Here is a 13,371-nt window from a genome sequence, read left to right on the forward strand (position 1 = left end):
TGCAGCACAGCTGTGTTTAGTCAGTTTTCCATGACAGATAGGAAACGTGGGGCATGAGGTTGCTGCTCTCACTTGGTGGGACTGCGCTGCTCACCGTGCTTTGCTGCCAAGGTGGTTTCAGGCAGCACCACATCAGACACCATCAGAAGTCTCAGTCAGAAATAACATCATACACCACTTCCCTTGTACTGTAGCAGGGCCTTGTTGCTAGCCACGCCTGTGGGTTGCTGGAGGTGGTAAGCCCAACTGAAGGCAATTTAAAACCACTACAGCAGGACAGCTCAGGGCACAGTGTGTCACCTCCTGGAACTATTGCTAAAAAATATTTGTGATCGCAGTAGCTTGTCCCCTCATCCATGATAGCTTGGTAAGAGTGAGTATGTCTTCTGGCTCCCCTCTCTAAGTAACCAAAAGGTAATAAAGGGAAAATAAGGAGAGAGGGGACAATAACAAGGAATAACAGCAGAACACAGAGCCAGGATAGGGGCTACTTACATCCACTATATATGAACAGATCTTGCTGGTGTGTAGCAAGTGGCTGCCAAGAGGACTACAGAGCTTCCTAGGGTGGTTTTTAGGGAATCTTTAGAACAAGGCTTTGTGGAGCAATGAGAGAGTAGTAATTCACAGGCCTGAGCTCCCCTTTGACAAAAAGTGGTGTGTACCTTTATGGGACATGGAAAGAGTTTTCCACTCCTGTTCTGCAGAAGAGAGCAGCTTTCACACAACACACAAAACAGGAGGACAGGAGATAAGGATATGACCACTACAGATTACACTATTGTCCTATCCATAGCTAAGTGGGGCCATATCCATTAGGTCCATCAGCCTGGAGGCAATTTTACCACCATTTTGTTCAGTTTAGTTCTTATTTCCTACCAAAGTCCTAAACCAGAAAAGTTCTATTACTCCTCTTCAGGAGATAAAAGGCAGTCGCAGAAGCAACCATTTGCTCTATCAGTTTGAACTTCTGGCTATAAAAAGCCTAGATCTGCTTTCCTGGAGGAAAAGTCCTCCAGGACTTTTCCTCCCTGCAAAACAGCAGTGCAGGGAGGAAAAGCCGGGCCCATGGCATGACTCCAAGTATGATGATGCTCAGGTCCAGACAGGAGGCTCCCAAGAAAAACACTGACTGCTGTGAGACGATAGGCAGCCCTACATGTCTGCCTCTGCTTAGTAAGGTTGCTGTAGTGCCTCTGTTTGCCAGCTTATCATACGCACTTCTGACAGAAAGATTTGCTGTACCCACAAGCATCTTACAAGTACATTTAAATAAGACACTTGTGCGATCCAGGTTCCAACTTCTTTTTCAAAGTGCTGCTCCTGTCACTGGCACAATCCACGTGCCTATCGCTGTCCTTGGGCCGCTATTATTCAGTGAATAACTCTGTCAAGAGGTACCTTTCCAGGAGCATGCTGTAATCGGCAGTTCTGGGTCAAACCCGAAGAAGTACTTTTACCGAGAATTTCTGAATGTTTTACCCCGTGCCTCTCGACTCAAGCTCTCTGAAGGTCGCGTTACTGGACACAGCGAAACAGAGGAGAAGAGATGGAATACGTACAACCTCACTTGAACATTCTAGCCGCCAGACCCGAGTAACCCTCCACCTCGCATTCTTCTGGGCGTTATAAATACTCGGCGGTGGGCTCTGCCTCCTCGGATTTTCCCGCCGGCTGCCCAAAACGCCGTTTAAGTCTCAACCGCGCTGGTACCTCGGCGGCCGTGCCCCGCCGGCAGCACCCAGCCCCGGGGCGCTGCTGCCCCGGGCACGGCGAGCGGCCAAGGGGCGGGGTGAGGCGTGGGGGGACGGGACGGGACGGGACGGGACGGGACGGGACGGGACGGACGGACGGGGGCAGGCAGGGGCCGCCGGAGCGGGGAGCGGAGCGTGTCCGGCGGCGCCGGCGGCGCGGGAGCAGCGTGCCAGAGGCAGGGGCCAGGGCAGGCGGACGCGGGGACCGGGAAGAGCCCGGAGGGGCGGTCGGTCGGTCGGGGGAGAGGCGGCGGCGGGGTGCGCGGAGCCGCGGGGATTGGCGGCGGCGGCGGGGCAGGGCCGGGGCCATCCCAGCCCCGCCCGGCCCGGCCCGGTCCTGCCCAGCGCAGCCCCGGGGCCCGAGCGGCGCCGCGCAGGCGGCGAGGTCCGATGCGGCGGCCTTGGAGCGCCGAGGGACGCGGGGACGCAGCAGGTACCGGAGCTCTGCGCCCTGCCCGCCCCGGCCCCTCTGCCCCGGGCGGGATGCGCCCCCGCCGCCGGCCCGGCCGAGGTGCGGTGCGGCTCTCGGAGCGGGAAGCCGCCGCCCGGGGTGTGCGGCTGGCACGGAGCGGCATCGAGCCGCGTGGGAACGCCGGGTCTAGCGATCCCCGCACCCCTGGGTAGAGCGAAGTGAGAGAGCTGTGTGAGACCGTCGCGGGGCGGACACGTCGGGTAACCTAAACAAGACGTTTGTCAGCCCAGAAGGCTCAGGCCGCAGCGCTAATGGAAATTTGAGAACAGTTACTGAAGTTTGGAGTGGGGGAATGGGTCGGGAGCGCTGGGGGACGGAGGAGGAGGTTAAAATGCCTTGCCTTTAACGACCACGAATTAATCCATCCAGGAGCTCCCCTCTGAGGTGTATATGTGTGCTACTCGGTGTTACAAAATTCAAACTGATGTCTAAAAGCCAGAACGAAGAAAAGTAACTATTTGTTTTCCTGGGGCTGTAAACTGCCAGCACATTTACTTAAGAAAAAATCTTCTGCAAGTTTGTTTGAGTTCTCTAAGACATTTTTCTGTAGCAGATGTTTATTGTCTAAACTTCATCTGCATCTAGCTCAGCTTAATTTCAGTGGAAATGTGTATTGAAATGAACTGCTCTTTCTGTTAATGAGACTACCAGGGTAAAGGTGCCTGATAAACTACATGTGTTCACTTTTCATTTGGAAAAGCTTTACAGATACATAAAATATAAAAGGGTTTCACTTCAGATTTGCATTTTTGTCTTTCCCTTTGCTATTTTTAAAATTCTCTCTTTTGGCCAAAATGTGGTGTTGTACATGGAAGCAGAGGGAGAACTCAGTGTGGGTGGTGGCGGTGGTGGTAAAAGGGCATCAGGTTTCTTTGGTCAAGTCTGTTTGTGGCTGTTTGGAAAACAGGAAAATATGATTCCAAATTACAAGTCTACTGAATGCATGGTATCATATGTTCTTCTGCAGGCAAAAGTATGTAGCAGAAGGTCAAGTTCTGCGCTCACTTTATTCTCAATTGTTGCTTTGACTTCAGGACTATTAAGAGCAGTTTGGTTCACCTTTTGAATACAGAAATTTCTTATTTCTTCTAGATATAAAGTGCCCAGTGACTTGGGAGAGGGCAAAAGCCGTCAGCTCCCTATGGCACTCGTGACCTAAGAGCCCACTGGAAAGGGAGAGTTCAGATGTATGGGAGGGAGCTGGTTGCTGAAGGACTACCACAGGTTCCCTGTTGCCTTCTGGCACTGGGAAGTACGTGTTCCCCGAGAAAAGTTGCAGGCCAGGGGAGCCAGTGAGAGCTATGACCCTGACTTTCTGCATGCACCACTTTGGGGTTCAGTTGGAGAAGATAGAGGAGCCGTGTCTTGCCATAGAGCAAGTCAAGAGGATGTGGCCTTCCACACAGCATTGCTTCTTTCTTGGGGTGTTGGGCAGAGGGACCCTATCCACCAGTGATGTGATCCATGGTAAAGAGCCCTGCTCTAATTGGAAAGGGTGCTTGACCCTGCCAGGATCCCTCTGCAGGAGTCCGCATTAACCTCCCTCCAGTGGTTAAACTCCAAAGTGTGCCAGTGGGTGGGGAGATTGCACAGAAGGGAAGATATCTTGGTGCTCACAGCTTGGACCCCAGCTGCTCTCTCCATCCTCAGAGCTGGGACAGCAAAGGTCAGCCAAATAGCTGGAGAAGGCAGCTGAATTGTCCTGAGCATGACCGTGGTTCTTGGCATTGTACCACTGCCTTAATTTGGTAATTTAGCGATCACTGGTTTAGCCAGCACATCTGTGAGAAGGTACAGCCAGATTGCCCCTGCACTGCAAAGAGGTTTAACCTTCTAGTGGTACCTGCTGGTGTAGAAATAGGGGTTCTCTGGTTTGCTTCAGAGGAAATAAAACTCATTTCCAGTGGTTTCAAGAGTCTGGGATGCTGAGGTACCTAACCATGGCAGTGCTGGGCAAGCGACATGCCACAGACAGGTTCTTCAAGTTGTTTTTTAAATATTTTGAGCTGAGGTCCATACTTTGCAGCTAGTATGTGACTGGGGCAAACTTGTTTTGAGGAGTAAATCGTTGAGCTGTCACAAAACAGTGACACATGTTATCCTGAACCTGCCTTGTAACTTTCTTGTTATTGTAATGCATACCCAGCATTAATTTTTCTAATTGTTAAAGAAAGACTGTTCTTTCTGAATTATTGGCTACAAGGCAGGAGGTAAACAAAAGAAGATATGGCTGAGTGATATTACTTGGAAATAAGTTCTAATTTATTACCTTATTTATATTAACTTTTAAATGTCTTGTGTGTGGTACTCTTTGAGTGTCAGTGAGAGTCCTGATAAATAATAATGTTACAACTTTCCTCGTCTTCTTACTAGCTTGTCAAAGATTTAATTTTGTGATAGTAAGTTTGCTATAGCAATTTTAAGAGAAGTAATTACTAACAGTGGCCGAGGCTGTACAATTTCTGCTGATTGAGTGCATCATCCTTGCTTTCAGCCAGGGAACTGGTATAGTGCCATTACCTTCAGTACAGTCATGACATTTTACATCTGCTGAATTGTGGCTGATAAACTCCTATGTTTGGCATATAATTTTCTTCACAGAAAGAAATGTATTTGCACTTTGATAGACGAGTGTGACAAGTCACTTGAAAATGTCTTAAAGAAATATTTATTTTGTTGCATGTCGTGCTCTTAAATGATAGGAATATTATTCTCTCAGGCAGTCATCAGCCAGTCTAGTGAGTATTGCTGGTATTATTAACAAATACTTTTCTAGTCAAATGTAATTGTTTATTTTACAGTGGAAAGCACTTGCAATTCATATGGACACAGTGGGATTTTGTTATAAGCCAATACAATGAAAGACTGTGACAGTTAATGTGTTAACAGTGCACAGATTGTAACTGAATTACAATTACACTGAACCTTAGCTGAGGTGAAGTTTTTCTGTTGAGAAAAGCTGTTGAGAATAACTGTTACCATGCTTCAGAAAAGAATTTAACAGCTCAAGGACCCAGTTCAGCTCCTGGGAAAGAAATAAGGTGATTGCTGTCATCTTCAGAGTAAAAAAGGACAAAGACACCAAGCACCAACTCTGTTTCTTGGACGTCTTTTCCTGTGGGCCTCTTCAACTGTAGTAATTTGGATCTATGAACTAAAATGGGGAAATAACAGTGGGAAATCACCAAATTGTTTTCTCAGAAAGTAATTTTAGAACATCCTGAATACACTAAAGAATTCAAGTCAGTTCACTGTAGGCTTTTATCAGATAACTTTTTTTCTGAAGGAGGGAATCAAGGAAAAGGAAGGGTGGGAAAATAGGGTGTGGGTCACCATTTAAATATCTTTACTTTCATCTGGGATGTGGTTTGCTCCTCCCCTGATCATCAGAAGGCACTTGAAAATGCATCTCTGACTTCTCAAGTGCCCAAAACAGTCTGTTGGATCATCAGTGGCTCAAAGTGTTTCTGATCTTAAGAAATCCACATACAGAATCATACAATCTGAGAAGATTGGGTTGGAAGAGACCTTAAAGATAATATTTTTCCATCCCTCTTTTCCTTGATACCTGTCCTTTGAAAGTGTCTTTAATGTGTTTGGAAAATGTTCATGACCCTTGAGTAAATAAATGCTATGGTCAGGAGCTCCAGCTCTTAAAAAGTTCCCAAAATTAAGTTATTTAATTTTGGGCCCATGAGAAGTGTCCTCCCATCCAGTACAATTATTTTCTTACCTTTCCAAAAAAAAAAAAAAGTTACAAATTTGGTTCACATGAAACAAGTTCTGTCCTCACCTCCATCCTTGTTTTCTTAGAAAAGTGAAAAACTGGCCATTTGCTCATCCTCAGTGCATGTATTTGGGGCATGAGCACTGATTGTGAACCAAGAAAATCAGAATTTCTGGGAAAGTCAAATTTCGTGTAACTATTTTTTACTTTTTAAAAAACCCAAGAATATTAAATATATGTCCTGCATATCTACGCAAAGGGAAAAAACCAGTAAAGTTAACTATAAAGAAAAACAACATTTATAAAAATATTACTTGCCATGTTTATTTTTAAAAAGGTAGCACAAATCCAGCTAATTTGAATGGGAGGTTGGCTTTAGGATGACTGGCTTTCAGTGCATCTTCTCAATTGTAAATGGCAGAAATTTATACCATTAACTGGGGGAAGTTATTTTAAGCACTGGCAATATGCACACTGGCACCAAGACTTGACACCACTTTCTCAGTATGTTTCCTACCTTGGGTCTACATGGCACACATGGACGAGGTTTAAAAGCATAGAGTTTGCCCTACTGATGTGAAGGCAGTGACGTTTGGGTTGTTTTTTGGTAGTGCAGTGTACACTTAGGTCTTTTTGAGAGGCAATGAGCACTTGCTGTCCACACTATGTCTTGCTGGGTCTGTTTGCCAGTCCTTCTCGTGGTTCTTCTGTGTGTTTTTCAGCATGGTAATTTAGTATGGGGAAAACACCTTTGAACAGTTATGACGTTGTAGTGGCATTGCCCTTGTATTTCTGCACCCAGGCTGTGTCTGCGCTTACCTGCAGCTGCCGAGAGAGGCATGCAGCAGTGCTGGATCTCAGTGCCCCGTCAGTCACAGACCCTCACGCCTGGCTCCTGGGTGTATGCTGCAGCTTAAGCACCGGCTGACATGGGAAGGCAGTGATACTTACGTTGCATTTGTTGATTTTATTTTCAGAGCCTGGTTTGAGAGCCACTCTCCCGAGTTAATATGCGAGGTGTGCTGGAGGTGAGGATACACAACGCCTGCCCAGAGGAGCGCTGGGAGGAACGTGGCTTGATCTCCCTCTTGTGGAAAATTATTGGAACTATATTCGTGTGATACTGAAGAAAAAAAAAACAGCATCCATCAGGAAATAAATGATGGCAGCAGTTACCATGCCACCTGATGCTCTTGTCAGCCCTCAAGGAAATGAAGAGGTGGACTCTCTTATTGTACTGCATTATAATTACACAGGAAAGCTTATTTTAAGGGAAAAGGCAACTGATAAAATAGACCTGCCCACTATTTCATTTCTGATCCTATGTAGTTTCATAGTCCTGGAAAACTTGATGGTGTTGATTGCCATATGGAAAAACAATAAATTTCACAACCGCATGTACTTTTTTATTGGCAATCTAGCTCTCTGTGATCTTTTAGCTGGGATTGTTTACAAAGTAAACATTCTTATGTCTGGGAAGAAAACTCTGAGCTTGTCCTCTACAATCTGGTTCATTAGGGAAGGTAGCATGTTTGTTGCCCTGGGAGCATCCACTTTCAGCTTGCTAGCGATAGCTATTGAGCGGCACTTGACCATGATTAAAATGAGGCCTTACGATGCAAATAAAAAATACAGGGTGTTCCTTCTCATTGGTACATGCTGGCTTATTTCAATTTCCTTGGGTGCCCTCCCCATTCTTGGCTGGAACTGTATAAACAATTTACCAGATTGCTCAACAATTTTGCCTCTGTACTCCAAAAATTATGTTGTGTTCTGCATTAGTATCTTCATAGCCATTTTGGTCGCCATTGTCATCCTCTATGCTCGCATCTACATACTGGTAAAGTCCAGCAGTCGTAATGTCACCAACCACAACAACTCAGAGCGGTCCATGGCACTCCTTAGGACTGTTGTTATCGTCGTTAGTGTCTTCATTGCGTGCTGGTCTCCACTGTTCATCCTGTTCCTCATCGATGTGGCCTGCAGAGTCAAGGAGTGCTCCATCTTGTACAAAGCCCACTGGTTTATTGCTCTGGCAGTCATCAATTCTGCAATGAACCCCATCATCTACACCCTGGCCAGTAAGGAGATGCGTCGGGCTTTCTTTCGCCTCGTGTGTGGCTGCCTGGTGAAATCCAAGGTGGCCAGATCTTTGCCTATTCAACCCACTCCAGATCACAGTCGAAGTAAATCCAGCAGCAGCAATACCCAGAAGCCAAAAGAAGATTTCCCACCGATAAATATTCCCTCATGTGTTGCTGAGAAAAATGAATCTTCATTTCACAATGGAAACTTCTGTAAGTAAGGGACTACTCAAGACAAGTACTTTTCTGTGTTTTTAGAAAAAGTGTTAAACTTAAACTACAGTTGTAGTTTAAATATTCATGCACTTCAGTCACAGGGGAAAACACTAACCATTTATTTAACTTTGAGAACTTATTTATCAACAAACATTTGCTTTGGGTGTTCATTCAGTAACACACCTGATTCAATAAAAGCCTTTCATGGTACCTAGCGGTCAGGACAGAGTCCATGCACAGCTAAGATCATCAAGTGCGGCAATGGCATTGCATGCTAATGCTTCATTTGGCACCTCGTGGTCTTGCAAGACATCATTAAAACCTGTTAGAAACTTCAGCATTCAACTAAAGACTGCTGACAATTGTAACATGAGCCTAGTTAATTGCCAGCTGGGAGAAGAATTCATTGCATAAGTTGGTGATTATAGTTCTCTGTATGTATCTTGCTGTTGTGTTAATGGCCTTATAAGTATGTGGTATAAATAGCTGTATATTTGTACAATCTCTTATTAAAAAGTCATTGATTGGTAAAAGTTTACAACATGCTAAACATTGTATTGCAGTATACAGTGTGACTAATAGTAGAAATAGATGCGTTTCAATGGGGATATTTAAAATGAAGTAGTAGCTTTTAACTGTCAGAAACTTTAACAAGTCATATCAATGCAGTATTTTTATTTTTTCCATTGTTATTCAAACTTTTTGTGTTTAGTGAAGGACAACATGGCAGTTGTCACTGTGGCATTTCACAACATATTTTAAGTAAGCAGTAGTAAACTGTTGAGAGAGGATATATATTTGCTATTTAAAGTAGATAAAATGTGACCCCTCAATACATGTGTAACAAGTGTATGTGCTGTTTCAATGAATATATTTTTGCTTACTCTTTTCAATATATTTAAAAATGTATGTCCAACCTATATAAACCTGTGTACATTGTGAATGCACTACCTAAGCTGAGATCCTTCAGTTCTGAAAGAGAGACGTATCATTTCAGAAAGCAGTGAACTACAGTGGGTTCCTGTGGAGTTCCTTCTTTCCTTTCTAGGCCCTACCACAGTGTGGGGTTGTGTTAGAAGTTCTCCCTGGGAAGTTCTGCCAGTGGGACAATGTCCCATTTTCTGTCAGTGGGATCCTATGCTTCTACCATTTCTGGACACTTCTGCAGATGCAAGAGGGAAGATGTGGTACAGCAGGGTCATGCTCATGGGCATATCTCCGTTTATACCCGACCCTGCCTTGGATCTGGAAAGAAGGTTTTTTTAGTCTGGAAGACCTGGAGCCTCAGCCCCTTTTGAGAGCCCATTTCAGAGAGACCTTACAACAACTTTATAGATCATCACTGCCTTACCAGCCTGAGGACAGGTTGATGTTGAGTGTCAAAGCAGTTTCCTGAGTCCTGGAGCGGTAAAGACTTCACAGACGTCTGGTTTCAGGTCCCCGTGGAAGTGGCCTGTGGTACTTCCATCAATTGTGCTTTATGGCTGGAGGCTTCAGTGGAGTTTGATGGGAAATTCTGGGACAAGTTCCCATTGTCTCAGTAAGAATGTATACATCTAACTTCATTGGGCTCTTTCAAAGATTTGTGTTTAGTGTCTCAAAATACACTTTGCCTTATGCACAATCAGAAGTAGTTGAGGCTTTTTTAATACACAGCCTGAAAGAGCTCATCCTTAACTTTACTCTGGTCTTAATCATTTAAAGCAGCAGCATTAGACTCTTCTCAAATATGTATTCTGTATAAGTTGTGTATTGTATGTAGCAAAAACCTTTAAAATGTAGAGGTTTGCATTGTGATTATCTTTTACAAATTAATAGTCTGTAAATGTAGAAGAGTGTATAAGAACAAAGAAGAATTGTATTTGAATGAAATAACTGTGAAAGAGAGTAGTAAATATGAAATAATTTCTACCAAAAATGTTGAGAAGCAGTGCACTTAGTGAAGAAGAAAAAGCTAAACCAAGGTAAGCATGATATACCTATATGGATTGTAGATACAGGCTGCAGGCTCTGTAGCTTTGTCAGAAATAGAGCTGGTGACATTGCATTGCCATGGCTTGATTAGGTTTTTAGATTTTACATTGCTATTGGGCTGTATTGTGGAAGTTCTCCCCTGAAGCTGTGGCTTTTAAAACTGTAAGCTCAAATATTTGTGTACTTGTGTTAGTTGCCAGAGTGGTGGCACATGGCAGCTTCCTTGCTATTGTAGAGCAGATAGGCCTTAGGAGCACACTGGTTTGAGAAAGCATGGTTGCCGAACCCACACCAACCCTCATGTCAAGGATGTTACATGGTTCGTATTATATAGATGAAAAATAAAAATTTTTGATGGCCTAAGTCCAAGAAGATGTAAATAAAAGTGATATTTAATATCTGTGTTCTAGCCTTAGCTATTGTCAGTATTGATGCAAGGTACAAGTAATGCAAAGAACTCTACCATTAAAGGCCATGTGATTGCTTGTTAGTACGAAACACTTTCATTCTACTTTGATTTCCTTCTCTTATTTTGGAGCTGTGGGGATATTTTGTTAGTTCACTAGCCTGCTGTACTTGAAGCAGGTTTCTAAGATTTATGGCTTCATTTGTAACATTGCTAACACAATTTACAAAGTACTTATGATTGGAGAAAAAGCTATTGTCAATACAATCTTCAGTGAGTCCATCCCATTGGGAAGTACTAGGTAAGGCATAGATTGTGGAAGATTTCAGAGCAGAATTTAAATTAGGACAAGTCAAGAGTTTAACAGCAGTGGACCGTAAACAGCCAGGAAGATCACATACCTTTGAAGCTGAAAAAAGATGGAGAATATCTTCTTTCACCCTAAAATATTAGAAAATTCCTCCAAACACATCCCAGAATCTTACCTTTTATCATCCAAGGCTGATTTGAGCATAGAGGAAACCAAATTTGGTTTTCCTTTCCAATTGGTTTTACATGGAGCAAAGGCTACAAAGCCTTTAATTCATATTATTTAATGAATTGGCATATTTGTTTTTATTATGGATTATTAAATAAATGCAGATCCAGTCATCCATGGAGAAAATAAAGGTTTTTACAATCTGCTTTCCAAGAGTCTTTTATTGCCAACAGTCTTAGAGAATGTTTTCAAATCACTAGGTACCAGAAACATTTTGAAAACTTCTAGGAAAAAAAATTATTGAACCTTTAAACTAAAGGTGTCAAGTAACAGTAATTTTTCAGAGAATTTTGGAAAGGTTTTGGCCTTCTATGGAAAACATTCATTTAAACTCTGGGTGTTGTGGCTGAAGGCAGTACTCCAGAGGCAGAAGGGCTGGCTTGGTTGAACAGGGGTCTTCTCTTGGAAATGGGACTAAAATGGAAGGTGTGTGCCCAGTGGAAGCAAGGTCAGGTGACTTGGGAGTAATACTGAGATGCTGTTTGCCAGTGTAGGGAGAAAATTCGTGATGTCAAATCTCAGTTGGAGATGAAGCTGCCAGATATGTAGGGAACAATAAAAAGAGGTACTTCAATATCCGTGAGAAAAGGCATCTTAGAAATAAAATTAGCCCATTACAGGTGAGGATGGTCACGTAACAAATGGGCATGGACAAGGCAGAGGCATTTAATGCATTCTTTGCTTCTGTCTTCAACACGGATAACAGACCAAGGGAGGCTCTGTGTGCTGAGCTTCCAGGACCATGACTGCAAGAATGATCAATTCCCAGCTGACCCTGAAGTTGTGTGGGACTAGGTGCTCCAGCTGGATCCCTATAGATCTATGGGACATGACTGGGATTTATACAAGAATCCTCAAACAGCTATTGTCATTGCAAAATCTCTCTCAATTATATTCATGGGGTTTTGGGAATCCAGAGAGGTCTCAGCTGATTAAAAGGTGGAGAATGTTGTCTCAAGTTTCAAAAGTGGTAGGAAGAAGGACCCTGAAAACTACAGGCCTGTCAGTTTTGTTTCAGTGCCCAGTAAAATCATGGTCAAGATTATTCTGAGAGGTATTGAGAACCTGGAAGACAATGCATTCATCAATCACAGCCTGCACATCTTCATGAGAGGGAAGAGTTCTGCTTGTCAAACATGATTTTGTTCTATGACAAGGTAGCCCACTTTGTTATCAAGGGAAGCCAGCTGATGTAATCTTTTGGGGTTACAGCAAAGCTTTTCATAATATCTCTTTCAGAATCCTGGACAAAATGTACACAGCTGGATAAACACATCATGTGGTGGGTGAGCAGCTGGCTCAGGGGTCAGGCACAAAGGGCTGCAGTGAATGGGGTGACGTCAGACTGGGGACCTGTCACTGGTAGGGTTCCACATGGTCCCATCTTCAACCCTTGCTCTTCAACATCTCCAGAAATGACTTAGATTAAGTACTTAATGGAATACTAAGCAAGTAAGCTGATGATACCACACTGGGGGAAGCTGCCATCTCCCTCAAGGGCAGAGGGGCTCTGCAGAGAGACCTCAATAAATTTGAGGGCAATCACCAACTGCAAGAAGTTTAATAAGGGCAAGTGTTGGGTTCTGCACCTGTGATGGTTGAGCCCTGATTGTGTGTGTAGACTGGGGAATGGGAAGCTGGAGAATAAGGCACTGGAGAGCAGCAGTGAGGAAACAGACTTGAGGATCCTGCTTGATGGCAAGTGGAACATGAGTTATCAGTGCCCTGTCCTGTGGGGCATCAGGCACAGCATGGCCAGCCGGGCAAGGGTGGGCGTTGTCCTGGTCTGCTCTGCACTGGGACAGCCTCACTTTATGTGCAAGAGGTTTGGGCATTACAATATAAAAAATACTAAGCTATTGGAGAGTGTCCCCTAGGAGGCCATGTGGATTTGGAGGGGAAGCTATGTGAGGAGCAGTTGAGTTTTATCTTTTCAGCTTGGAGGAGACTGAGAGAAGACCTCACTGTGATCTACAACATCCTCATGACGGGAGGGGACCTCTTCACTATCATGACCAGTGACAGACCTTGAGGAAGCAGCTGAGTCAGGGGAAGTTTCGGTTGGATATTACAGAAAGGCTTTTCACTCAGAGTGTGGTTGGGCATTGGAACAGGCTCCCCAGGGAAGGGGGCACAGCACCAAGCCTGACAGAGCTGAAGGAATATTTGGACTCTTGGGCACAAGGTGTGATTTCTGGGG

At 44.2% G+C, this 13,371-nt stretch overlaps 1 protein-coding gene across 4 annotated transcripts; it reads left to right on the forward strand.

The window, feature by feature from the left end:
• The first annotated feature begins 1,158 nt into the window (after window positions 1-1,158).
• S1PR3 (sphingosine-1-phosphate receptor 3) lies at window positions 1,159-11,317 on the forward strand. Of its 4 annotated transcripts, none has more exons than XM_026792913.2 (2): window positions 1,159-1,792; window positions 6,931-11,317. In XM_026792913.2, the coding sequence occupies exon 2, from the start codon at window positions 7,113-7,115 to the stop codon at window positions 8,256-8,258; it is 1,146 nt and encodes a 381-aa protein (XP_026648714.1). In that variant the 5' UTR covers window positions 1,159-1,792; window positions 6,931-7,112; the 3' UTR covers window positions 8,259-11,317. The 4 variants fall into 4 exon arrangements, with proteins under 4 accessions (XP_026648714.1, XP_074388865.1, XP_005486254.1 ...); XM_074532764.1 differs by lacking the exon at window positions 1,159-1,792 and adding an exon at window positions 1,816-1,930; XM_005486197.4 differs by lacking the exon at window positions 1,159-1,792 and adding an exon at window positions 1,966-2,187.
• Window positions 11,318-13,371: the final 2,054 nt, after the last annotated feature.

This window comes from Zonotrichia albicollis, chromosome Z, assembly GCF_047830755.1.
Source record: "Zonotrichia albicollis isolate bZonAlb1 chromosome Z, bZonAlb1.hap1, whole genome shotgun sequence".
NCBI classification, from domain to species: domain Eukaryota; kingdom Metazoa; phylum Chordata; class Aves; order Passeriformes; family Passerellidae; genus Zonotrichia; species Zonotrichia albicollis.